Source organism: Lagopus muta, chromosome 6 (genome assembly GCF_023343835.1).
Source record: "Lagopus muta isolate bLagMut1 chromosome 6, bLagMut1 primary, whole genome shotgun sequence".
Lineage (NCBI taxonomy): Eukaryota > Metazoa > Chordata > Aves > Galliformes > Phasianidae > Lagopus > Lagopus muta.
This window is the reverse complement of record NC_064438.1, coordinates 23,787,576-23,811,236: the sequence shown is the minus strand read 5'-3', so window position 1 is coordinate 23,811,236 and position 23,661 is coordinate 23,787,576. Positions and strand designations below refer to the sequence as shown.

Below are 23,661 nucleotides of genomic sequence, written 5' to 3'. Positions count from 1 at the left end.
CCCGGGACCGCCCCATCGCCGCCCCATCGCAATCACGGCAGGGCGGTCCCGGGGCGAGGCGAGGCGAGGCGGCCGCGGCGGTTGCCCGTGATGGCGGCGGCCTCGTCCCCGCCGCGCGGCTTCTGCCGCTCCGTGCACTGGTTCCGCCGCGGACTGCGGCTCCACGACAACCCGGCGCTGCAGGCGGCTCTGCGGGACGCCGCCTCCATCCGCTGCATCTACATCCTGGACCCTTGGTTCGCCGCCTCCTCGGCCGTGGGCATCAACCGCTGGCGGTGAGCGGGGGGCTGGGGTTGCAGGGAGATCCGAGCTGGCGGTGCGGGAGGCTGCCGGGAACTTTATGTAACGTTATTAAACTTCCCCTAAGCCTGCTGCGCCTCCCCGCCTCCGTCTCTCTTGTTCGTGGAGGGGGTGCGTTGGCCCCGCTGTGTGGTCAAACCGTCCGCTTCTTCCCTCCGAACGTAGGCAAACGTTTGGGGTGAGTCACGGCTGTGCAGAAAGCGTGCGTACCCAGTAGGCACTGACGTTACATAACGCTGCCGTGCCGAGTCTCGCTGCCCCAGCCTTTGGAAATCCCGAGACAGGTTGGGGTTCACCTCTGCGAGGCTGCCCGGCGTGCAGGTGAGCACATCTCTGCCCTCGTGTCACCCAGCGGGCGCTGGACGGGGCGCCCACCTGGCTGGAAATCCTCCTAAGCGCTCCGCCGTGTCACGTGGCCACGCGTCGGGCTGGGGAAGCTGTGGCTGTGCCGGCTGCTAGCCTTGCTGCGGCTGGGGGGCTGCTGGGGCTGCTTCCCAGGCATTTCTAGAAGGACTGAAGGCCGGCGATGTGCAGCAGTCACCACAGTGCAGGTGTTCAAATCACAGAAATTGGTTCATCCTGTTACTGTTGTGGCACGAATTGCTCTGTCCGTAGGGCAGACTTCCAAGCGGCAGCAGCAGGCAGGAGTGCTGCTTGTGTTCTGCTGACATTGCTCATCTAGGAGACCCAGAGCAATGCTCCCAACAGAGCAGTTTCATAAAAGACAAAACCACCTTCCCTTGCAGGTGTGTACCTACTGCAAATGACAGGAGTTAGTGCCACTGGGCTGCTGGGCAGAAGTGTCTTAGCAAACTGCTTACGTTTACTGCAGTCCTCTTGTTTCCCCAAAGGAACTCTGGCTTAGTTTTGCTATTTTTATTTTTTCTTTTGTTCATTTACTTTTATTCTGAGGTGTGTGCTTCAAAGTGAATGTTTACTTTTTACCTAGCCTCCAGAAATGTATTGTGTTGAAAATCCCTCATTACTTAATTGCATATCATATTTAAGCTATATAGGGCTATAACCCATGTTTAATCTTCAGAACACCTTGGAAGAGTGCTGTTCCTATTTAACAGATGGGAGGTGGACAGGGAGTAGGGGAATAGTTAGTTCTGGTTATCCAAGCCTGCTTCTGGGACTTATGTGCTTTGATGCCTGGCCTTTGTTGTCCTAACCCCTCAGCCCCTTCTCTTTCAAGAAGTGCAGAGGGATCTCATTCTACCACAAAGCTTACAATTCCCATTACTGCAATACAGCTGAGCAGAGAGCTGGCCTGTCCTGTTTGCAGGGCAGCTGTAGGTTAGCCTTCCTCTTAACTGTGCATAATTTTAAGAGAGCTGTTGCAGATACCTGTGTCTTCCAGGTCACACTGCCCAGTGGGCACGTAGGACTGGGGAGAGGCAGAGGTCAGCAGAAACACTTACCAAGGGCTGTGAGTTTCCCAGCAGTGCCACGTGCTGTTGCAGAGATTAAAGTTTTAAATCCAGTGTCTTTCACAGGGGTGGGCAAACAAACTGGGGTTAAGATGTATTCTAGTGAAGGCAAGAACTGTACAGATGTAGTTGTTTCGTAGCAAAATGGAGGATCAGTAAGCTGCAACGTTAAGAATTTAAAGGCATAAATGCAAAAAGCACTTTAAATGCTTTTTGACACTTTTGGGGTGGGAGGAAATAGTTGTCTTGGCATGCTCTCATCTTTGCGTCTCTGTGGTGCAAGATGAACTGCAGTTCTGTCTGCAGCTGTTTAAGTACAGATGGCTCTTGCCTTGGGAGGTCTTGGTGCTCAGTTTCTTGCTGTTGGTGAGTTAGGAGTGTATGTTTCTCTGCTGTGAGTGTACATTGCTCTGCCATATCCTTTCCTATTCTGAGACAGAACTGTAAAACTTGCACAGTTCTTGCAGCAATCCTTGGAGTATTGTATTGATATCTTTCTACTTCAAATGCAAAATTCCCCCTGTTCAGAATCCAAGAAGAGTATGAGTTATATGATCTATGCTCTTTTCCACGCAGATGATACAATGTGGGGAAAGTAATTGGCGGGGGGTACTCACAGCTTTGAGAGAGAGCATGGATCAGAAAAGAGGAAAGAATGAAAAAATCCAGGAAAGTTCTTGTACCTGGCTGAGCAGAACTTGCATAAGAATGGTTGGGAGCTGGCTGGTGCAGCAGTCTCATAACTGTAGACCAATGAGGGATGAATAAGAAGTCTTGCTTGCTTTTTATTTTGTTGTTGTTTTGTTTTTTTCTAACTTTCAGTTTGATTGGTGATGCAGATTTGTTGGAGTCCACACAGAACTTCCTCACTTGTCTTTGGCTGGAGCCAGTCTGATGGTAACTGCTCTTTTTCCTTCTCTGCAGATTTCTGCTCCAGTCTCTGGAAGATCTGGACAACAGTTTAAGGAAACTCAACTCTCGCCTGTTTGTGGTGCGAGGACAGCCAACAGATGTCTTCCCAAGACTTTTTAAAGTAAGAGAATACGCTACTTTTCGTAAGTGCATTGAGGAAAAACTAATGTCCCATTGTTGGAGATAACTTGGCTTCTTGTTACCTTCAGTGCTATCCGTTATGGCAAGCTTAGGAGCTGTACATACTCTTGTACTCAACTTACAAAAAAATGAGTAGAGTTACCCACTGCTGGGTGCCTGTACTTCTCTTTCTGGATGGTGGCTTTTACCTTTGCTTTTGCACATCAGGCCTCACAAGTCTGTGCTGTAGTCCTGCTGCCTTTACTCAGTAAAAGCATCATATCCATATGCCTTTAGAGACGACTGAAAAAAAAAAAAAAAAGCATATTGATCTGTAGGTGAAGTGCAAATAAGGCTTTGCGTTATCATTCAAAATTCAGAAGCTTTTATGTTAGCTGACCTTCCTTGTCTGCTTCCATTCATGGCTGCAGTCAGACAGCTCAGCAGCAAAACATAGCTTGGGTCCAAGCTCCTTGTTGATGTACTGTTTAGCACAATGGAATATGCACTGACCTCTATGGTCAATGATGGTTTGGTGGGGTACGTTTCTAAAGTGATACTTCAGTACTGCAGACTGTGAGACAGGCAAGGTAGGCAAGAGGATCTCCTGGAATATAAAGGTCCCTCAAGCATTAGAAGTATATGACTCATTCTTCTCTGTCACATCCTGACATTGTGCTTGCCATCATTTTTGAAGCTTTCTGACAGCATTTTTGCTAGAATGACAAAGCTATAGGAAAACAGGGTTCACCATGGTCTGATAAGCTGTGTTTGTCATGTAGATTGTACTTCACGTATGCTTTACAGAAGTAGTGCCCCCAAAACCTGCTGTAGCCCAGCTGCAGAAAAGGAAAGGTAAACTTGAGTCAGTACCCTCCTGCCGTATGCTATTCTGATGTATATTTGTGTGAGGAGGGCAGTCCTGGGGAGGCAGAGTGTATGCAGATCAGAAAGTGCATCAGTGTTTATTTTGGCTTCTCCAGGTTGACACATGACAGAACCTGTGTGCTACTTTCAGCCTTTTTAGAGTCTGGGTTATTTTTATCTTTTGATCTGCAAGTAAGTTTGAGCTATTAGTAGCTAGCCCATACCCTCTTTATTTTAGTTCAAGGACTGGGTACTCAAAAGATAAGTGAAACTGTGTGGGAGAAATATACCCACTTGATCAAAGAAACAACACGTAGCTGGTAGAGGCTGAGGTTTGGAGGTATGGCTGTGGGATCAGCCAGGCCTAGGTGTTGGTACAATCTCTTCTGACTGGGCCAGTGATTCAGTGGGTATGAAAATAATATTGGTGGCTTTTCTTGTTTTTTGGTTTTTTTTTTTCATGCTACAACAAGGTAAATGCGTGGCATTCATGGGAATTCAGGCCTGTCCAGATAAACTGAGCAGCAAATACTGGACAAATGAATGACAGCAGCTTGTACTTTGCTCTCAGCTGTTGTGGAGAGTTGGCACATGTGGTAATGCAGCACTTATGCCCAATTAATTTCTGCTCTTGCTGCTGGGAGCTGAGTTGTGTTGTTGGTAACTGTTGCTGCAGTGGCAGTGTGTGCATGGGTACAGTGAGGCAGGCAGATAAAGTGTACGCGTTAGCTCTGCATGGACCTTTGTAGTAATATAGGATTTTTGTCTCCTGCTGTATTACATACATACTGTAGTTCTCTACTCTTCCTGATTTTAATTTTAGGATTCAATCTTACAGTTCAGAAAGGAAGGGAAGCTTGTATGGTGGTTTTTTTGCTCCTAAATTCCCATCCCAGTCTTGGGTCATTGTTTTTAAATGATCATTAGCACTAATAACATCTGCTCCTTGTGCACTGTTTGTGTTTCTGATGCCCCTTAGGTCTGGTTCTGAGATGGAAGAGACCATCCTGTGCTTACAGAGGTGACTCATTGTCTCACTTGGAGACTGGTTCACGTCTTGCTTGTGTGCAGGTTTTTTTAAGTGTCTCTATAGATTTCTGGCTGTGTTTGACTGGAGTGTTTGCTAAACAAATCTGTGGGCTGCTGCTCTGTTTGATGGATGCCTCCGGAGGGTCACTGTGGAAACCATTAAGCCTCTTCTCATAGGATTCATTTTCTGAGGAAAACTAGGCCATAGTCTTTGAGAGGAAACTGTGCACTGCCAAAGCCTGGAAGAGGCAGAGTGCTATTTCATAAGGCCTGTTCTGTGTAGTTTGTAAGAAATCTGTTGCAAGTTTGAAATACAAGATGGATTTATGGATCCGCTAGGCTGAATAGAAGTCCTACCTTTGGAGAGTTAATCGTTTAAATCTGAATTGTAGTATCGTACATTACTTTTAGCAGCAGAGAGGTCTGCTAACTTTTCCCAATACCACGTTTCTTGCTTTGGGCTTGGGCAGTGGTCTTCTATTATGCAGTGGCTTTATAGGGAAACGTGGGAAAAGAATTTAGTGTGTTGTCTTTAGTTGATAGTAATCTGCATGTAATCCTTGCTCAGAAGTTCGTATTTTTGCATTGAAAGACTTCTCTGAAGTCCTCTTTTTGCAAATATCGGAATGGAATAGCAGGGCTTCTTTTGGATACAACCAAACAAGGTGATGTTAGACCAAGCTGTAACCTAAGAGCATAAATGGAGAAGAACTCCAGCCTCCTTTTGTGTGGTTTAAACCCAGCTTTTAGGAATTTGCACAGCATTTGCTAGAGCTGATAAGATTACTGGTTCTCCTGTTATTGGTTCTTCTGCCAGACCTTTATTTTTTATCCACAGGAACCCTCCCTGAGTTCCCAGGACTTGACAATGGCAGTTACAATTTCTATAATTTAGTAATAGTGCTGGTTAAAAAGGTTTTCTTTTTGACACCTGCGTGTGTTATTTCTTACAGGAATGGGGAGTCACTCGTCTCACCTTTGAATACGACTCTGAACCTTTTGGCAAGGAGAGAGATGCAGCAATTATCAAACTGGCCAAGGAAGCTGGTGTGGAGGTGGTCGTTGAGAACTCCCACACGCTCTACGACCTGGACAGGTAAGAGCAAAGTGCTGCCTCAGCTGGGATTGCTGTGGCTGGGAAGACCTCAGTCTCCTCATTTACTTTGATTACTATATGTTGATCTCTGTCATCCCTTGTGAGCCTGGAAGGTGTCAACAGGATTAATCTGCGCACTCCAGCTTTTGAGCAGAGTGCGTCAACATGCTGACAGTGACGTGAATGTATAGAAGGGTGCTGCCTCAAGCTAACTAATCTGTACTTAACTGTCATTTAAGTTGCTCGGCTGTGTCCTGTTGATTGATTTTCCTTGGGCATGTCCTGTCGGCATGGACTGCTTTTTTTCACTTCACTGTATTAAAGGTGTCTGAGCTATCATCTCAAACAGAGAGAATAAAGCAAGGCTTTAACTGATGGATGTGCCAGGACAGCTGGAAGAAGTAGAACAAGGTAGATTGGGGCAAACTTACCTTATTTTAAAATCTGGAGGCCTTGTCTTTATTGTGCATTTGTTATGGCAAAGTCTTTCCTATATCTTGAGGTTGGTTTATTTATAAGTAAGGTCTTCTTAAGACAATCTTTCAGCTAAGACTATACAGTATGCTTAACTTGAACCATGTTTCAGTGCTATTCTTACAGGTTGGTTTCTTATTTTTCCTTCAGATGACTTCTGTCAGTAATGTTGAATGTAGTTTTCCTCCTTCAAATTTTCAGTATGCATAACTTCCCGTGCAAAGGAGCATTGCAGTTTAGCATGTGCTTGTGGAAGTGTTCACATGTGGAATAGGGGAATTCTGCATCTCTCTCATGAGGAGGAAATCCTCTCTACTTTTTTGCATTAGAAGACGCAATGAACACTTACTTCATCCTCACTTCTTCAGTGGCCCTCATACCCCTCCTTGTGTTCTCTTTATCTTTTCCAACTTGGAGAGTCTTATTTACATTTTCTTTGGAATCTGTTCTGTAGCTGTTCTGATTTATTTATTTAATTTTTTTTGGGTAGTCTTTGTATTTCTGTGTATTTATGGAGGTGACAAGGAGTGGAAAGAACTGCAGCTGATATTCAAGGTGTAGGAGCAACATGCATTCATACAGTGTTGTAATATCCTTCTTCCAACAGTCTCCAGTGTTTTGTTTGTTAGCTTTTCTGAGCGAGCGTCACTAAGCTGATGTTTGGGGGCTTCCTTCCTGAATGGCCTTAGATAGTTGAGAGGCCATTATTGTAAGTGTAAGATCACATAGCAATGTACATGGCGGAGGGGAAGAATATGACCAATTCTGAATTTCATCTGATCTTTTTGTCATCTGCTCGTAGGGAAATTTTTAGGTTGCCTTTCAGTTTCAGCTATCCCAGGTAACTTACTGCATCAGTAAACTTTGTCACTGCACTCTGTCCTTTTTTTTCTTATTTAACAGTCAACTTATGAATTATGTTGAACAGCAGAAGCCTTAGTTTGTCTCTGTGTAGGATTCCTCCTCTGTCCTGGATCTCAACAAGAATCTACTGTCTGCAGGAACTTTTTCATCTATCCCAATTTGTCCTTGGTTTCTTTAAAATATTTTTAGTGAGGATCTGATTGGATGGATTCTGCCTGGATTTTTAGAAGACGATAACCAGATATCCCTTGCTCCTGTGCTTAATGTGGCTAATAGATTTAGGGGCACAACTTCCCATTACCAAGGCCAGTTTAACCCTTCAGCGTACTGTACATAGCCATTTGTTCACTGGTCCTATTAGTATTTTCTACTTATTTGCCCAGTAGATCAGGCTTTCTGTTCAGTAGTCCCTCTGCCCTGAAGTGCTTTTTAAATCTGAGTCATGCTCACTTTTTTTCCTCAGTAGTGGACAGTTTTAAGGCAGGCAGTACTTACTTGCAGCAGCGTGGCTATTTCTTGACATGCTTCAGAACTCCTGGCTACGTGTTGGCTGGTCCTGGCAACTTTGCTGTTCAGCAGTAGCTTTGCTGTGTGCAATTGCCTGCTGTCCTCCCAGTCTGAGACATCTTCTGATGCATTTCCTTAGAGGCTCGGGGTAAGAACCTCCCTAAATACCTCCATACCGACTAGAGCTGCAGAAAGTTAAATGCAGTTCCTCTGCTGCGGTATTACAGTTTGTCTTCAATGCCTTGGCTGCCTCGTGGCCCTACAGATATCCTGGCATGTATGTGAAGGCATTTTTTTTTACCTGTGTATGGGTTGTATTTATTTATCTATTTATTTTGAACTTTTCCCAAACTTTCATTTGGACTGGGAGGTGTACAGGGGATTGCTTTTGTGGCTTTTATGTTTAATGTAGTATTTTCTTTTTTTTTTCCCCTAGTCTTCAGTTTTTCCTGAAAGATTTTTGCCTTCAGGTTTATGTGCAGTTATTGACTTTTTTTTTTTAATTTTTCTTTTAACTGAACTTACTGAATAGTTTATTGAATTGTTTCTTCTCTGGCATGTTGTCTTCAAATAACCTGTGTTGTTTGTTGGCATTTTACCTCTCAGCTTCTTCTTTTTGCTTATTGCAATTCCTTTTTTTAATGCCATTCTCAAAATGAAAGCCAGTGTTGTGTAATTGATCCTGGGAGGATGCTAAATTGATGCATGCTGCTTATAGCAGACATGGTAACAAACACTTTTAACAATACCTTATACCTCAGCTATACCTGCTGCCTAAGACAACTCATAAGTTGACTTTCCATTTTATGGATTCTTGATTAATTATTTCATGGAGCACTCATTTATAGCAGCTAAAAAACAGTTCTTTCCAGACCACAGGTTGTGACAACTGCCCTGTCTCTGCAGAGGTAGTCGAAGTCTCCAGTTACTCTGACATTTCCAAGTTCTTGGCATCTCTGGGATTTCTCAGTGGGTGGTACTGCAGTTCTGAGACTGTATTCCTCTTGGAAGTCTCTCTCAGGCAGGGCGTATTGCATTCCAGTCATGATTTCTAGTCTTACAACTCATGGAATATATTGTCCCACTGCTTAGCCTAGCCTTTTTTTTCATTGTTCATAACTGAGTGGTGGTGTCCTTATCTTGTTTTAATCAGATTGCTGACAAAAGCGTCAGGCCTGTTTTTGAACAACACTGACTAATCTTTCACTTCAGTGAATGGTTCCAGCTGTCCTTCTCACCTGTAGTATGTTCTGAGCATCACCACCAGAGTTCCTTTTTGACATCTACCAAGAGCCTGTTTTGTTAACATGTGAGTTTGACCACTTCTGCCCAGGCAGAAGGTCTCAGTGTGCTCCTCTCTGGTACCACCAGTGTAGCTGTTTGATTATCAGAGCCTCTTGCCCCTCCCCTTCCCCCAAACAAAATGAGGGCTGTGCAGAATCAATATCAGTGCTGGAAAAGAACCCTGAAAACCCGGAGACTCCCAGTCCAGATCAGCTGTGTTCAAACTAGGATTCAGACAGCATAGATAATCTCTGAGGTATCAGCTTAGCCTGCTCAAAGCCTTTCCTTGGCCGTTATTCTGTCTGACAGCTTCCAGCTGACGGGTTGTTTTGTCCCTTCTCTGGATCTGCCTGTTCTCTTCTCCTAGAGATGTAAATCCCCCGCAGCCTGCTTGCTGACAGTCAGTGTCGTGGCTTCTGTAATCTCAGACAGGCCTGGGTTGTGTTGGGGGGAGCAGTGTTGGCCAGAAAGGAACACTGTGAACCTGGGTGTATGTAGCATGCATCAGGAGTGGCTGTACCTCAAACACTACTGTCAGATGGAAGTAATTAAATGCCTTTCAATAGGAGTGCTGGCTAACTCAAAGGAACCAAGCTTACATGCTGTGGTGGTTCTGCCATTGGTGATTACCCTATGCCAAATAAGTGCTTTGATTCCATCTTTCAAGTTTAATTCAAATTTCTGTATGCCGGACCTCGGTGCCTGGGGGGAGATATTCTCTCCCTGCACTGACACTCAGCCTTTTATAATGTCACCACTCCATCTTTCACATTCTCATACATTTGCAGATGTTGAATTGTTCATCTGCCATCCACGGTCTGTTGTGTAGCATAGCAGTCAGTTATCTATCTTCTCTTTGAATCCAGAGAAATGCTGTTCATTTCATCTATGAGTAGCCCTACAGAGGCTTAGATGGGTTTAATTGCGTAATCTGAAGAGGTTCATTGGTGAAATACTGGGGATGGTCGTCTTGTCAGTTTGTGACCTGGACTGCAAAGGAGAAAGTCCTGTGAGATTATCTGGCTTGGGTTATAAGGATGCTAGGAGGAGGGAATGGAATCTGCTTACAGAGCTTCCCATAGAAGCTGTGTGCAGTAGGCTGAACTGTATGACACACGTGGTACATATTGTATAATACCCAATATTGTACAAAACCTGGGATCTGGTACTTCTTTTCATGACAATATTGTGCAAGATGCAAATTTGGTTGCATAATGGCAGTGTCAGGTGCTATAAAAAGTGCAGTTTGTCCTAGTCCCTTCTCCTAATGATTTGTGCCCCAGACTCAGTAGCTGGCTGTTTGGGAAGCTGTGGCATGGAACTATTGAGGATGTCAGCCAGGGACGTGAGCACCCACCTGCAAGTCACCGTGCTTTGCTCTAATAGCTTCTGCTTACAGAACCTGTGGGTCTCAGACTGAGCTGCGGCAGCTCTGTGGAAGAGGGCTGGAAAAAAGGCAGTGCTAAAGCAGTAGCTTCCCAGTTCCCATCCCAAGTACCACAGGGCACATATAGTGTATCATGGTCACGCTTCTGCTCCCAAATGCTGGGCTTCTTCGGGAATCAGTAAACCTCCCTAGAGCGCTCACTTCACTGGAAGGGTGCTGTGGCCTGGGCGGCAGCGGGGAGCAGAGCCCAACATCCCGGCTCAACTGAGCACAGCAAAGCAGAGCACACGTGAGGGCGGCTGAGGGCTGGGAAGGCCGGCATGTCGCTCCTCCTCACCACACGTGCAGCTGCCAGGAAGGGCAGGGAAGGCACATGGCGGTGGCTGAAGCGCTGGGCTCCAAGCCCAGCCCCTTGCATAAGCTGTTGACTGTACGGGGTGGGGAAGGCAGCGCTGCTGCGGCTCTGTGTGAGCTGTGGGGTTGGCTGCCTCTGCTTTATGTAATACTGGCTTTCCTCTGCCGCCTGCCTTGCTGTTAACTCCTTCCTCTCTCTGGCCCAGGCGGGTTCCCAAAGGCCTCTATGCAAGGCAAACTAAGTCTGCATGAACCTAGCAGACCCTGTGTGCTCAGTGAGCAGAGAGATGGGGAGCCATGGCTGCCTGTTTCATCTCACATATCCAGACACAGGTGAAAAGCATGAGACAGGTCTGCTCATGCATGTTGTGGGCGAGCATGGTGCCTTTTCTAATGGCCAGGAACGAGAGGAATGACGCAAAGGGGGATTTGTCTCATCTGGGATGGGTGAAAGAGGGATCGCCGTCAGTCTGGGATTTGTTGTGGCAGACAGGGAGGAGGTAAGGTCAGAAATGGGCTAGGACATCACGGGAAAACAGACGCAGGTCTGGGATTTGTCGGCTTAGGGAGTATTCAGACTGAGATTTCCTTTAGAAGTCTGGTGAAGAGCCCTGGGAGCAGTAATGGTAGGCCTGATGCAGTGGAGCTGGGTTTATTTTTCCCATGGAGAATGATTACTGTGAGGTATTTGTTCTGTGTTTTCATTTTAAATATCCCTCTGAGGGATGCATAAAGTGGAAGTTACATCTGTAAAGATTTCTGTATCCAAAGTAAAAGGCTATCCTGAGCAGAGACAGCAGTTTGGCTGTCATTTCCTTATCCTTCCTGTGGCAGCCAGGCTTAGTTATGTCACTTCGCTTATTTTGTTTCCAGAATAATAGAGCTGAATGGCAACAAGCCACCCCTCACCTACAAGCGCTTCCAGGCCATCATTAGCCGTATGGAGCTCCCAAAAAAGCCAGTGAGCAGCATAGTAAGCCAGCAGATGGAGACATGTAAAGTGGACATCCAGGAGAACCACGACGACGTGTATGGGGTTCCATCCCTGGAAGAGCTGGGTATGTATTGCGAGTGAAGTTGGGTTAACTGCCAGTCAAAATGGACTCAACTGAAGCTGCTTCTGATGACTGGCACCTGCCCAGGACAGCTCCAGTGTTGTCTTCAAGCCCTGCAGGCAGTGTAATGTTTTCAGCAGGTGCCAGGCTTTGTAAAAGAAGAGTGCTGCTGCTTTTGCACTCCCGTTGATGCACAACATCCCCTTTAGCACTACTCTGAAATGTTCTGCCTCTGTCCTTACGTTTTCTGCTATTCTGAGCACATAACCCTGTATCAGTGTCTCATGTCCTTGCCAGCTGCTGTCCTCCTACTGCTGTCTCCAACAGGTTGTGTAACAGACCCAGAGAGGAAAACTAATGGTGTACCAGGCACATGTCACTTCATTCATTTACTGTCAAGCACTGCCAACTTGCGAGCTTAGCAAGACAAAAGATATTACCAAAACTTCTTTCATGTATTATGCTATGGCTTTTGATCCTTGGAATGTTGATGTTTGCCTCCTCTTTCTTAATGCTTATATTTTTCCTAGAGGAGGAGGATGAATAGAAAACTGAAGAATGTAAGCGTTAGATCAAGGAAATAAATCTAAATGCAAGGGAAGGAAGGGTTCTTCAAGAATATTGTCTGCATATGTGTGTCTCTGAAGGCTCTGTGCTGGCTTCCAAGGAATATCACCTTGTACCTTAAGACACAATTTCAGCAGCTATGGAAAAGGGGCTTCACATACAAAACTGAAGCCTAAAGGCTGCAGTCTTGGGTAGATCCACTTTCTTTGTCTGGCCTAATGTAAGACTTTCAGCAACCTTACACTGCTTTGCTTGCTGCCATGGGAGGCTTCTCTCAGCCCAGAGCACTGCAGGGAAACTGCATTACTGCCGCTTCTTTTGTGTTGGCTCTTCAGCACTAAAGCAATAGCTTTCAGCAGAACAGGAGCGTTGCCTGTTCACTTGTTGCAGGAGGTATCTGCCCAAGAGGCGAAGTATTTCATAAAGCAAATCTATGGAGCAGGTATTTCCTTGAAGCTGCTCTGGCCCTTAGAGCACAGCCCTAAGAGTAATTGGTGTGTGACCAATGGGGAAAGTCCTCAGAGGGCTGCCTGAAGCACTGCAGGAAGAGGCTCTTGCAATGTGACACTGTGAACAGGCTCTTACTCTGCTCCAAGTAAATTGCTTGCTGTAGAAGGACTGGAGCAGCAAGTAAGCCATATTAAGCAACTGCAGTATTTAGTGTATCTTGACACTGCTAACGCTTATTCCCATCTGTACTGTTCATATCATACAAAGCTCTTTCCCTCAGGCTTCCCCACAGATGGTCTTGCCCCTGCAGTTTGGCAAGGAGGGGAGACGGAAGCCCTGGCACGGCTGGATAAACACTTGGAAAGAAAGGTAACTCCCCCTCCTGTTTAAGTGATCATTCCTGCAGCCTTGGGCTCCAAACAAAAAAAAAAAACTTGAACATTAGCCATTGCTTTTTTTCCTGCTTATCTTAGCAGTGGCCCTCACATTGGTCTATGCAGGACCATTTGATATTGTTGAAGTACTTCTGTCATCTTGGGTTGCGTGGGGAACAAGGAACTCCTGGGCTTCTTTAGACCCAAAGTAGTAAAAACTGTATTAACCATAATACTGTTAGAACCACATAAGATTCTATTCTTGTTTTTTCTCCCTCCATTTCACTTAGAGGAATGCAAACTTGGAAACTCTCATCCAAGTTGCTCAGTCCCTGCTGTTTGCTACATGCCAGCTCCTTTTGTCTTTATCTGAGGTACTTGCTCATAGATTATTACCTCCCCTGCATTTCACAAAGTGGTATACCTCTAGCTCTCTGCTGAAATATCTCAATTTCTGCTGTCAGACTTGTGTTCTTCACTATACTGTGCATGAAGCAAACAGTTTTGAAGTCATGAAATTAGATTTAGGTGCAGAAATGGGACTCACTTTTAAACACTTCTTGTTTTTTTTAATGCTGGTGACAGCTGTAGAGCTCAAAGTGTAAATTCTTGCCAAAGAGGGACTGTCAGCATCAAACAGGTCTGAATTTCCCCAGATATTCTAGTTTAGTGTGCAAAATGAGATAGGCATACTTGGACGTAAACAATTGCATTCAGATGTGTCCCTAGGAGATCTCAGCGTTATTAGCTCCTGTATGCAAAGCAAGTTTAGTCATTTTCTTGACTAAAATGACTAGTTTAAAGCAAAGATTTTAGGTTTTGTGAATAGGGCGTGGGCATTGGAGTGGCCCACTTGAGCTCTCTCCCAGCAGTAGCTGAAAGTGAATAGAAGAGACTGTGCTGCCAGACCTGAACGACCCTGCCACCCATACAGAGGCCTGCCCTAAGCAGTCTGACAGATTTGGATTTGTTTTGGCTAATTTCTCCTGAATATGTTTAGGCGTGGGTTGCAAATTACGAAAGACCAAGGATGAACGCCAATTCGTTGCTGGCCAGCCCTACTGGACTCAGTCCCTACCTGCGTTTTGGCTGTTTGTCCTGCCGCTTATTTTACTACCGTCTCTGGGAGCTGTATAAGAAGGTAAGACAAGAAGGTCATGGCGAGGGCAGGCTGGTTTGGAGCATAGTTTGATGCCAGTTGCTGTACACTGTGGGAGAACAGCTGCAAAAAAGGCTATTGCTTCATTTGTTTGTCTTAGATAAAGCCTGTTGCTGGTATAAAAGAGATTTTCAGGTAAGGAGAAGGGATTTTTCTGTACCTAGTTGAGCAGGCCTCAAATTTCTGGTACTCTGTTCTTCAGCCTGGACTCCTGTGTTGTGAGCCATGGGCATATAAGCTTTTTACTGTTAGTTATGTGTGGTTCAAGTCACTTGTCAGTGCAGTGAGTGGGCATAAAGCATGTTCTGACTTCATCACTTGGGGTTTCTGGAGAAGGATGATTCGGAATTGAGCATTATGGCAGTTGTCAGTAACAGTCTTGGGAACTGGGTATGAAGGCATGGGTGACTTGCAGCTCAGCTGAGTGAAGCCAGTCCTCCTCTGCTTGTGAATACCGTTGCTCCCTCCTCTACAGGTGAAGCGGAACAGCACTCCTCCCCTTTCCCTGTATGGACAGCTTCTCTGGCGGGAGTTTTTCTACACAGCAGCCACAAACAACCCGAAGTTTGATCGCATGGAGGGGAACCCCATCTGCATCCAGATTCCCTGGGACAAGAACCCTGAAGCCTTGGCAAAATGGGCAGAGGGCAAGACAGGTTTCCCTTGGATCGATGCAATCATGACCCAACTGAGACAGGAAGGGTGGATCCACCATTTGGCCAGGCATGCTGTGGCCTGTTTCCTGACCAGGGGAGACCTCTGGATCAGCTGGGAGTCAGGAGTCAGGGTGAGTCTGACATTTCCAGAGGCTTGCAGGAGGCCATAAGGAAAACAAAGTCTCCCTGGCACTTGCTGCAAGGATGGGCACACAGGTATGGCTTTTGCTTGGCATGTAGAAGTTGCATGGAAGAGAAGATTTGCTAGCAGGCTCCTGGCCTGCCAGAATTCTGCTTTCTACCATGAGGGCTCAGAAAGTATTGAGTCTGCAGTTGCCGTAACAAAACGTTAGTGGAACCCTCTGGTTAATATGGACTGGGGGTTGGGTGGGCTGCTTTTTTTCTTTTTTTTGTATAGAAGTTCACTCAGTCCATCTGTTTCATTAGCAAGTTCAATGTCTCTTTATAACTGGACCTTTTTCCTTATTGCTTATTGTGTAATCCATCATCGTGCCGGTCAGGGAACGCTCCATGACTGTGAAATCAGAGTCTAGATTCTCACAAGAAAAGAGGTAAAGACCATCCTTTGGGGACATCTGAAGGGACAAGCAGCTTCAACTTACTGGGTGTACATACTACCCCATGAAAAAAGTGGAGGTAGATGCATCTTGTCAGGAGGCTGTCAAAGCAGAGCAAAGCTGAAAGAGCGTCAGGGTCAGACGTTTAAAGTGCTGCATCTGTGCATGAATGTGAGTGAGTTACTGCTGAAATCTATCTGTCTCTTGGAGTGGAAGCGAGCTCTGGGACCTTCAGAAGGGTTCATTCTTCTTGCTTTTGTGCTTGCTCTTCTGTGCAGCATCTGCCTGCTTCCCACAGCTGGTGCTTTGCATTTATTACACCTCTCCAGTTAGGATCAATACCCCAGGCTTGCTGTAACACCAGGTAGTGATTTAGTCTGTAGCTTCACTAGGGATTAGCCAGCATTTTATCAGTGTGAGCAGGCAGTGCCTCCCTACGTGAAGGTGTCAGGAAGCAAGATGTATTGACCAGCCACCTGGCTTCAGCCAGCAGTTCGCCTCTTTGCCGCTGCTCTAAGAGCTGTTTGGTGCCTACCATTTGAAACGGTATCTTGGCTTCTCCTGGCACAGAGTCCTAATTGGGGAAGCTCTCACTCACTGTCTGTTCCTCCAATTGCTGCAGGTGTTTGATGAATTGTTGCTGGACGCAGATTTCAGTGTAAACGCAGGCAGCTGGATGTGGCTTTCGTGCAGTGCGTTCTTCCAGCAGTTCTTCCACTGTTACTGCCCCGTGGGCTTTGGACGTCGCACAGACCCCAGTGGTGACTATGTGAAGTGAGTAATGTGACTTGAGCATCTTTCCTGCTTGATCTGTGACCTTAAGTCACCCAGTAGCTGACAGGTATCTGGGGTTTTCTGTGCATCCTGAATGGTGCACTGCTGTACTTTAAGTGACGTGTGCACCTTTTTACTTGTTGCAGGAGATATCTGCCCAAGCTAAAGGGCTTCCCCTCAAGATATATCTACGAACCGTGGAATGCACCAGAATCTGTACAGAAGGCAGCCAAGTGCATCATTGGAGTGGACTACCCCAAACCCATGGTGAACCATGCAGAGACCAGCCGGCTGAACATTGAACGCATGAAGCAGATCTACCAGCAGCTATCACGCTACAGGGGGCTCTGTAAGTACCAACAGTTGCAAAACATTGTGCCTCTAATGTGACATAAAATGCTTGGAATTAGGGTCATAGTTTAAAGTACATAGCAATAGTCTCTTTCTTGTCCTTGTAAGAAGCAGCAGTCCCAGCCAAAGCTGTTCAGTTTCCAGGAAGAGCTACACTGAGCTCTTGAACAGCTAAGAGTTGGGTTTTGTTTGAGAGGTGGTGATTGGTTCAGCACTGTCCACGTGCTACCCACAGTGTATTCTTCACTTTGGGAAAAAAAAATAGGCAGAGCATCCTACATAAACGTGCTGCTAAGTCACTGTGTCTGCATGTGGCCAACCCTGAGGAAGTACAAATCAGAGCCCGTCCTCACTTGGCAATTTAGATGTGCTGGCTGGTGATCACTAAGGTGTTTCCATGTGAAAGGTGAAAGTCTTGTCCCAGCCCAAATATTTCTTATTTATATTATGATCTTCTTGCCTTCCTCTAGGTTTATTGGCATCAGTCCCTTCATGTGTGGAAGACCTCAGTGGCCCAGTTACAGACTCAGCTCCAGGGCAGGGCAGCAGCACCAGTACAGGTGAGGTGGGAGTGTTTGTGTATTTTGGACGTAACTTTGTGTCTGCTTAAAGGCTGTGTGCAGGAGAGATTCCTTTTGTAATAAAAGGAAGATATAGCTAGGAAAACATAGATCACAACGGCATTCCTTTAGGCTTTCTTCAGAAGTCTCCGGTGCTTGCTTCCTTCCTGAAAGGGCTGAAGAATGTTGAATCTCTTACTGTCTATATGGTTCGTATGCAGCCACAGTAGTGCGCATCACTGTAGAGCTAATTGGGTGTAAGGAAGCTTTCCTTTGTCAAAGGACACTTTTGTTTGTTCTGGGGGACTTAACTGCTGTTTTTAAGAAAGAATTTTGAAAGTTTTAAAGAATACTAACAATATCCATGTAAGTGTACATTGCATCTCTCTTTTCTCTCACCCTCTGGCATACTAGGTTAGGGTGCACATGTGAGGAGATCTAAAGCCAGAGGAAATTCTGGCTTCAGTACTTCTTTTCACTATATATAAAGAGGGCTTTTAGAAAAAATGGAGAGCAACTTTTTATGCAGGCAGATAGCAACAGGACAAGGGGGAATGTTTTTTAAACTAAAAGAGGGGAGATGTCTATTAGATGTTAAGGGGAAATTATTTATTCAGAAGGTGCAGAAACACTGGAGAAGCTGTGGGTGTCCCATCCCTTGATGCGCTGAAGGCCAGGTTGGATGGGGTCGTGGACAGCCTGATCTGGTGGGTGGCAACCTGCCCACGGAAGAGGGGTGGGGACTGGATGGTCTTTAAAGGCTCCTTCCAACCTAAGCCCTTCTATGAAATGCTGCAGTGACTGTTGTTTCTCTACAGCAATCAGACTGCCGCAGTCTGACCAGGCGTCTCCAAAGCGCAAACATGAGGGAGCAGAAGAGCTGTGCACTGAAGAACTCTACAAGCGAGCCAAAGTGACAGGTCTCCCTGCTCCAGAGATCCCTGGCAAGAGTTCATGATTGTGAGTAGACCCTGGCGTGATCTGGCCTAAAATGTATTGTTCCAACAGCTAGCAAGGCTCAATTTTATTTGCTACCTACATTTTAATGAGCAAAATGGACTTGCCTGGTGAGAGGGGTGGTTCCTGACTGTAACTGCATAGCCCTGTAACTTGGCAGTGGTCTGCCTTCTAGTTGTTTTGCTTTTGTTCAACAAGCTGTTAACTCAGTAGTCCAGCAGAGAGCAGTACCCTATTTCTAGAACAAGCAGAGAGCACAGGTATGTTTGGGTTTGAGCTAGTGAGGTTTTTTTCCCCTTCCAAAAGGGTTGCAGGCAGGTTTGCACGTATCATGAGGGCACAGGCTGGAGGAGGGGAAGCTCTTCTGCCTGAAATGCTCCATATCCCAGGAGAGAAATATCTGGTCAGTATGATGGGTCCTCAGAGTAAACACTCTATTCTGCTTTCTTCTGCAGCCATCCACTAGCAGCTTGCAAGTGAAGAGTGAGGGTGCTGAAGCGGTGACCAGAGGAGCAGGGACTGCTGCCTGCACAGGACTGGAACTCGTGATCTGCTACAGGAAAATCGGGGGCCTCCTAAAATATGTAATTCCAATAGCTGCCACAAGGGGGCACCGTGTAACGTGTACGTGGGAATGTCGGGCTTTCTGATCTCCAAAGAGCCAAATATGTCTCTTCTCAGCCATGCCCTACATCTGCCCACATCTAGGAGGGCAGGAGCTTTCTTTCAGCCTGTTCACTCTCAAGTGTTTCTGTCTTTTCTGACAATGGATCAATGCATGTGACTTGCTGCATTGATAGAGAGAGCAGCATCTGCACGTGGCAGCAATAGTGAATATCCTTTCTCATCGCTAGTACTAGGCAACAAGGTGTGCTAACTTCAATTCAAACTGTAGTTGGAACTGAGAAGGAAGCTGCTGGAATATCCAAAGTACCCGGCCTAAAGAAAACAGGGAACTCCCCGTATTTGTTTTGTTGGGCTAAACTGGTTGGGATAAAAATGCTTCCTGAATAAAGCCAGTGATGCACATGTCAGATGAAAAAGAAATGAAGGATAATGTAGTATAGGAACAAAGAGACACAAACTGTCCATACATTTGAATGGCACTTAAAACTTTCCTTGCAGAAGAATTTCACTGCTCCCAGGTAAGCCATAGTGCTGTGCCTGCAATGGGCAGCTTCAGAGCAGCTTGCCATGGAGGGTAAGCACTGGAAGAAGGAGAAATTCTTTGGAGAATGAGACCGTGCTTTGATGTGATTAAAGGAGTCTCTCAAAAGCTTTCTGATCCACATCATGTGGGAGCTGTACCTGGTGGGGAGAACAGCCTGGGGCTCAGTGCTTTACCACGTTTCATTCCCCGAGTGAGAGCTCTCAGATGGAGTAACCAGTATGTAGTGAGTAGCCTGCGGAGTGCCTCGTACTGATAAGAGAATGGTAGCTCCTTGAAGTGAGTCTTCCTTGGGCTCAAGTCTGGTGTCAGTTCTGTGTGGATGTTTGTTCTTTTCTGTATTGACATCTATGCTTTTTGAGTTTCTACGCAGTATTGTCCCTGTATCTCGTACTCTGTGCGCCACTCCTAGTTCCCATTCACATTTATGCTGGTGCAGTATAGTCTAGCAGGACAACCATGTACCTTCCCTGCCTCTTGATCATGCACTTCTTGGTTTGGTCCTGCTACAGGATGTCATTTCAGAGCAGTGCTGGCACAGTGCCTCTGCTTGCCTGCACACCTGAGAGGAAAAGGGTGCACAGCGATAATGCAGAAGAGCCTCTGTTGTGGTGGTTTTCAAGAGAGATCACATCAAGTAGCAAATCCCATGCAGTGGGCTGCTTTGGGCACTGTTGTCATTTGCTGTCCAAAACCTTTCATCTCCCACCCTGTCATAAATAGTGTGGGGCTGTATGTGAGCTTATGCACCTGGCAGCTTGGGGAGCCTAGTCATTGTGACCCACCCTGACTGAGATAATCAGAGTCAGTTTTGGAGCCCATAGCAATGGGGTGCAAGCAGAAATTGTATCTGGGGAACCTGAAGTGGTGGAGGAAGCAGAGTGGTGGAATAGCCGAGTAATCTTTCCTTACAAGTAATCTCCCTGGGAGTTGACCCATTGGGCAGACTGTCCAAGGAAATGAGTCACTTTTCCAGCCCTTTCTTCTAAGCTACTGATCAGAGTCTCCCTAGTAGATAGCCCAGTAATCAGCAGGTTTTGTCTCCTTCACTCTGACCCAGACCTTGTTCCCACTGTGGGCAGGAAGGTGTAAAGGAAAGTTGACCTTCCCTGCCCCATCTTCAGCTGCAGAGGGAAGAAAGGGGGAAAACATGCACTTTGTATACTTAGACTACAGAAATAGCTAATTTTGTCATTTGGAGGTTGCGTGCTTAGGCAATGGTCTGTAAATATGACTTTTTTTTTATATATATGTGTATATATAAATGTCTTTAACCTTCTTTATGCTGTCGTCTATTTAATTTGTTAAGTGGCATTTTTTTTGCTGGATCTATGGGGACAAAGAGCCATGGGTAGGGAGTGCAAAATCTCCCAAGTGATTTCTTGGAAGGCTTTGTGGGTGAGGTGGAAATCATGTTTGCAAGCTTTCTGTCAGCACTGATGATGTGGATGGTGGCAACTGGAAAAGTAGCAGTCCTGAGAGCAGAACTGAGAGCAGCACAGAGATGCACAATGCCAGAGGTACTGGAAAAGTCATCAAGAATCCTGTGAAGTAGCTGGGGAGTCATCTGCTCCATCATTCTTTTTTTTTAACCATCAAAATGATAAAGGTGTGTAAAACTGGGATAAAGAAGTGGAATAGGGGGATGATTGTTCTCTGTTTCCTGTAGTATTTAGGTTTGGGCATATGCGGTTAAATTACCAGATAGTAGATTCAGCACAGCTGCAGCTTCCTTACATAGATGTGTTTGTGGGTGCTGAGCTTGATCAAGCTAAAAAAAAAAAAATAAATTGCTCACTAGTTCACAGACAAAGGAAAAACTTCAATAGCTATTAATGAAGATATCATCTTCGTTTCTGGAAAGAGCAAAGGGTGGCTGGAAGCTGTGATGACAAAGGAAGCATCATGAAATGTGTGCCAATAAGGGGATTTCCATTTCTTGGGACTATGTGTCAAGGCTAGCTGGCTACATGGCCTGACTCAGTACAGGCATCCCAAACAGGGATTCTTTTCTGTCACTGAAAAATTACTTGGGGGTACAACATTTTCTTAGTAAACAGCAAAACTTAGCAATTTCTTGGGAAAGCCTGACAAGAAAAAGATAAATTTTGGAGATAGACTGTTCGTAAAGAGGTGCTGGGGACAAGAGGCCACATGTGGTCTGCAAGGCAGGCAATGTATGCAATGCATTGGTGACTTGAGAGAGGTGTGGTCAAGGTGCTTACTATTGCTCAGCTTTTCTCTGTCCCCAGCAAGGGACTCATGGGCTTGGGAAGTACACTGCAGTGCTTCAAGTAGCCAATGTAACAAAAAAGCTCTGAAATTACAGCCTGTGCCTTAGAAGATAAGAGCAAACTTGGTGCAGCTGTCTCTGTGCAGAGTGTGATAATGTAAATTAAACCTGGGGAGGTCAGTTTTGAGGTTTTGCTGTGCTGCCACAATATCTGTTCTCCCTGACAAAGGAATCACAGTGACGTGGTTGAAGATGGAAAGTGGTGAACCAAGGATTTCTAGCAGAGTAAGTGATTTCTTCATGCCCTGAAGGTTGGGGAAATTCCCTTCTCCTGTGTCTCTTCTGCCTTCACAAAGGAGGAGCTGGAGTGGCTTCAGGAGCAGCTGGCTGAAAGGTTTGGGTGCAGAAATTGTACCTGGGTGTGAAGGGCTGGGAGTTGGAGCTGTGGTTAATGGGGCAGGGAGGAAACTGGAGCACAACTGTACCTGGGGGCAGAGAGAGCAGCTTGGGTTGGAGCAGCTGGTTCCACTGGGGCGAGGAGCAGAAAAACCCTTCCTCAGGCTTAATTTAAGGCTGAATTACTCTGAATTGAACCCAATGGTCAGACAGCCAATTTGAAAGGGTGAGACAATGGATGCCTTGTGAGCAGAGACACTGGCTGCAGCAGATGTGTGTCTCTGATTTGCAGGACATATACATGCATACACGTTGCTGGGGAGCACAGAGGCTTTTATGTGGTGCCTGGGGAAATTCAAGATGTAACTCAATCAACTGTTTCTACCAAGCCCCTTAATAATAGCCCTCTGACATCTTAGCTGCAAAGCCTGTGACACAAAATGAGCTGACCGCTCTTCTCACATTGGGCAGGTTGTTGTGACTGTTGTCCAGGCATTAGGTGCAATCCTTTTCTGCAGTGTGAGAAGTTTTGCATTTCCCTGACAGCAGGAGAATGGTGATGTGTAGTACAGCCCTGATCCTTGACACAGATGGGTGCAGGTCTGCTGGGAGCCAGCAGGTCCCAGCAGCAGCAGCAGCCAGAGAAGCAGTGCTGGGTGCTAGCAGGAAGCAAGGCACGCAGGGCAGCAGCAGCAGGTCACTAATAACCTTCCTCTTCCAGACCCTACCTACCATGATTGGTGTCTCCATGCCACCACGGGGTCAGCTGGAGAGGAGCTTCTATAGGTTTTGCATAGCAACCCAGGGTCCTGCAGTGTGTTAGCAGGTGGATGCAGAGAGCAGTGGTACAGGCAAAAGGCTGAAGCAGATTTCCTAGCTAGGGACACCCGGCCCCCCGGGGTACCACGATCACCCAGTAGGTGGGTGCTGGTGTCCACGCTGGCTGGGAGTGACGTCAATTCTGAGTCTGTCTGGCAGAAGGCCGAGGCTCCCTTCTGAGAGCAGGACTGTGTGCCTGGAGGGCTCTGCTTGCTCTTCATTGGCAGAGCAGCTGATGGCCTGGGTTTTGGCCAAGCAGCAATACCATCGCCTCAAAGGCAGTCAGCTCTGCAGTTCAAGACACACAGACGGACCTGCTGTCTCTAAGGCAGTGCCACCCACACCAACTGGTGTTGTGCACTGCTGTATGGGCTGCTACCCGCAAGATCTCCTGAGATAGCCCACAAGTATGTGGTGAGAGAGGCCAGGGGAAGAGAACTGCTGGGAAAAGGCAGAAGGGGATAACGTTCACCCATGTAAGATGCTCTCTGGGCCACAGCTGGATGCAAGAGTGGATCTGCTTGGTACAGGGAGGTACACACACACACAGGAGGGGTGTGAGAGTGCAGCAAGACCTGATCTGTGGGCTCCAGGCATTTCCCTGCTGCATGCTGAGGCCAAGGGAGGTTGGCACAGGAGGGAAGTCTTAGGAAGGTAGGGGTGACAGGGTGCCCTGTCCCTTGGGAGTGGCCCTGTGCATCCCTCACCCTGGACATAAGCCCCCAGCACCCCAAGCCATGGGGGCTCTGCGGCACTGCCTCCAGCTGTGGGCATGGCTGAGTGCATATGTTGGGGGTGTCTGGCTGTGGTACACCTGCCCTGCAGATTGGGGGCCGCGGGAGGAGCCCCCCCTGCAGCAGGTACGTCCCTCCTCAGCGGCCCCGCCAGCATCCCCTCCCTCCGTCCTCCATCCTCCCTCCCTGCTCCTTCCCCGCCG

The 23,661-nt window shown here is 46.6% G+C and overlaps 1 protein-coding gene across 1 annotated transcript; it reads left to right on the top strand.

Moving 5' to 3' along the window:
• CRY2 (cryptochrome circadian regulator 2) lies at positions 1–20,555 on the top strand. The gene is made up of 12 exons (XM_048948630.1): positions 1–275; positions 2,658–2,766; positions 5,615–5,757; positions 11,501–11,685; positions 12,980–13,068; positions 14,074–14,214; positions 14,708–15,019; positions 16,089–16,240; positions 16,387–16,589; positions 17,062–17,151; positions 17,970–18,111; positions 18,564–20,555. The coding sequence occupies exons 1-11, from the start codon at positions 91–93 to the stop codon at positions 18,107–18,109; spliced, it is 1,749 nt and encodes a 582-aa protein (XP_048804587.1). The 5' UTR covers positions 1–90; the 3' UTR covers positions 18,110–18,111; positions 18,564–20,555.
• The last annotated feature ends 3,106 nt before the right edge of the window (positions 20,556–23,661 follow it).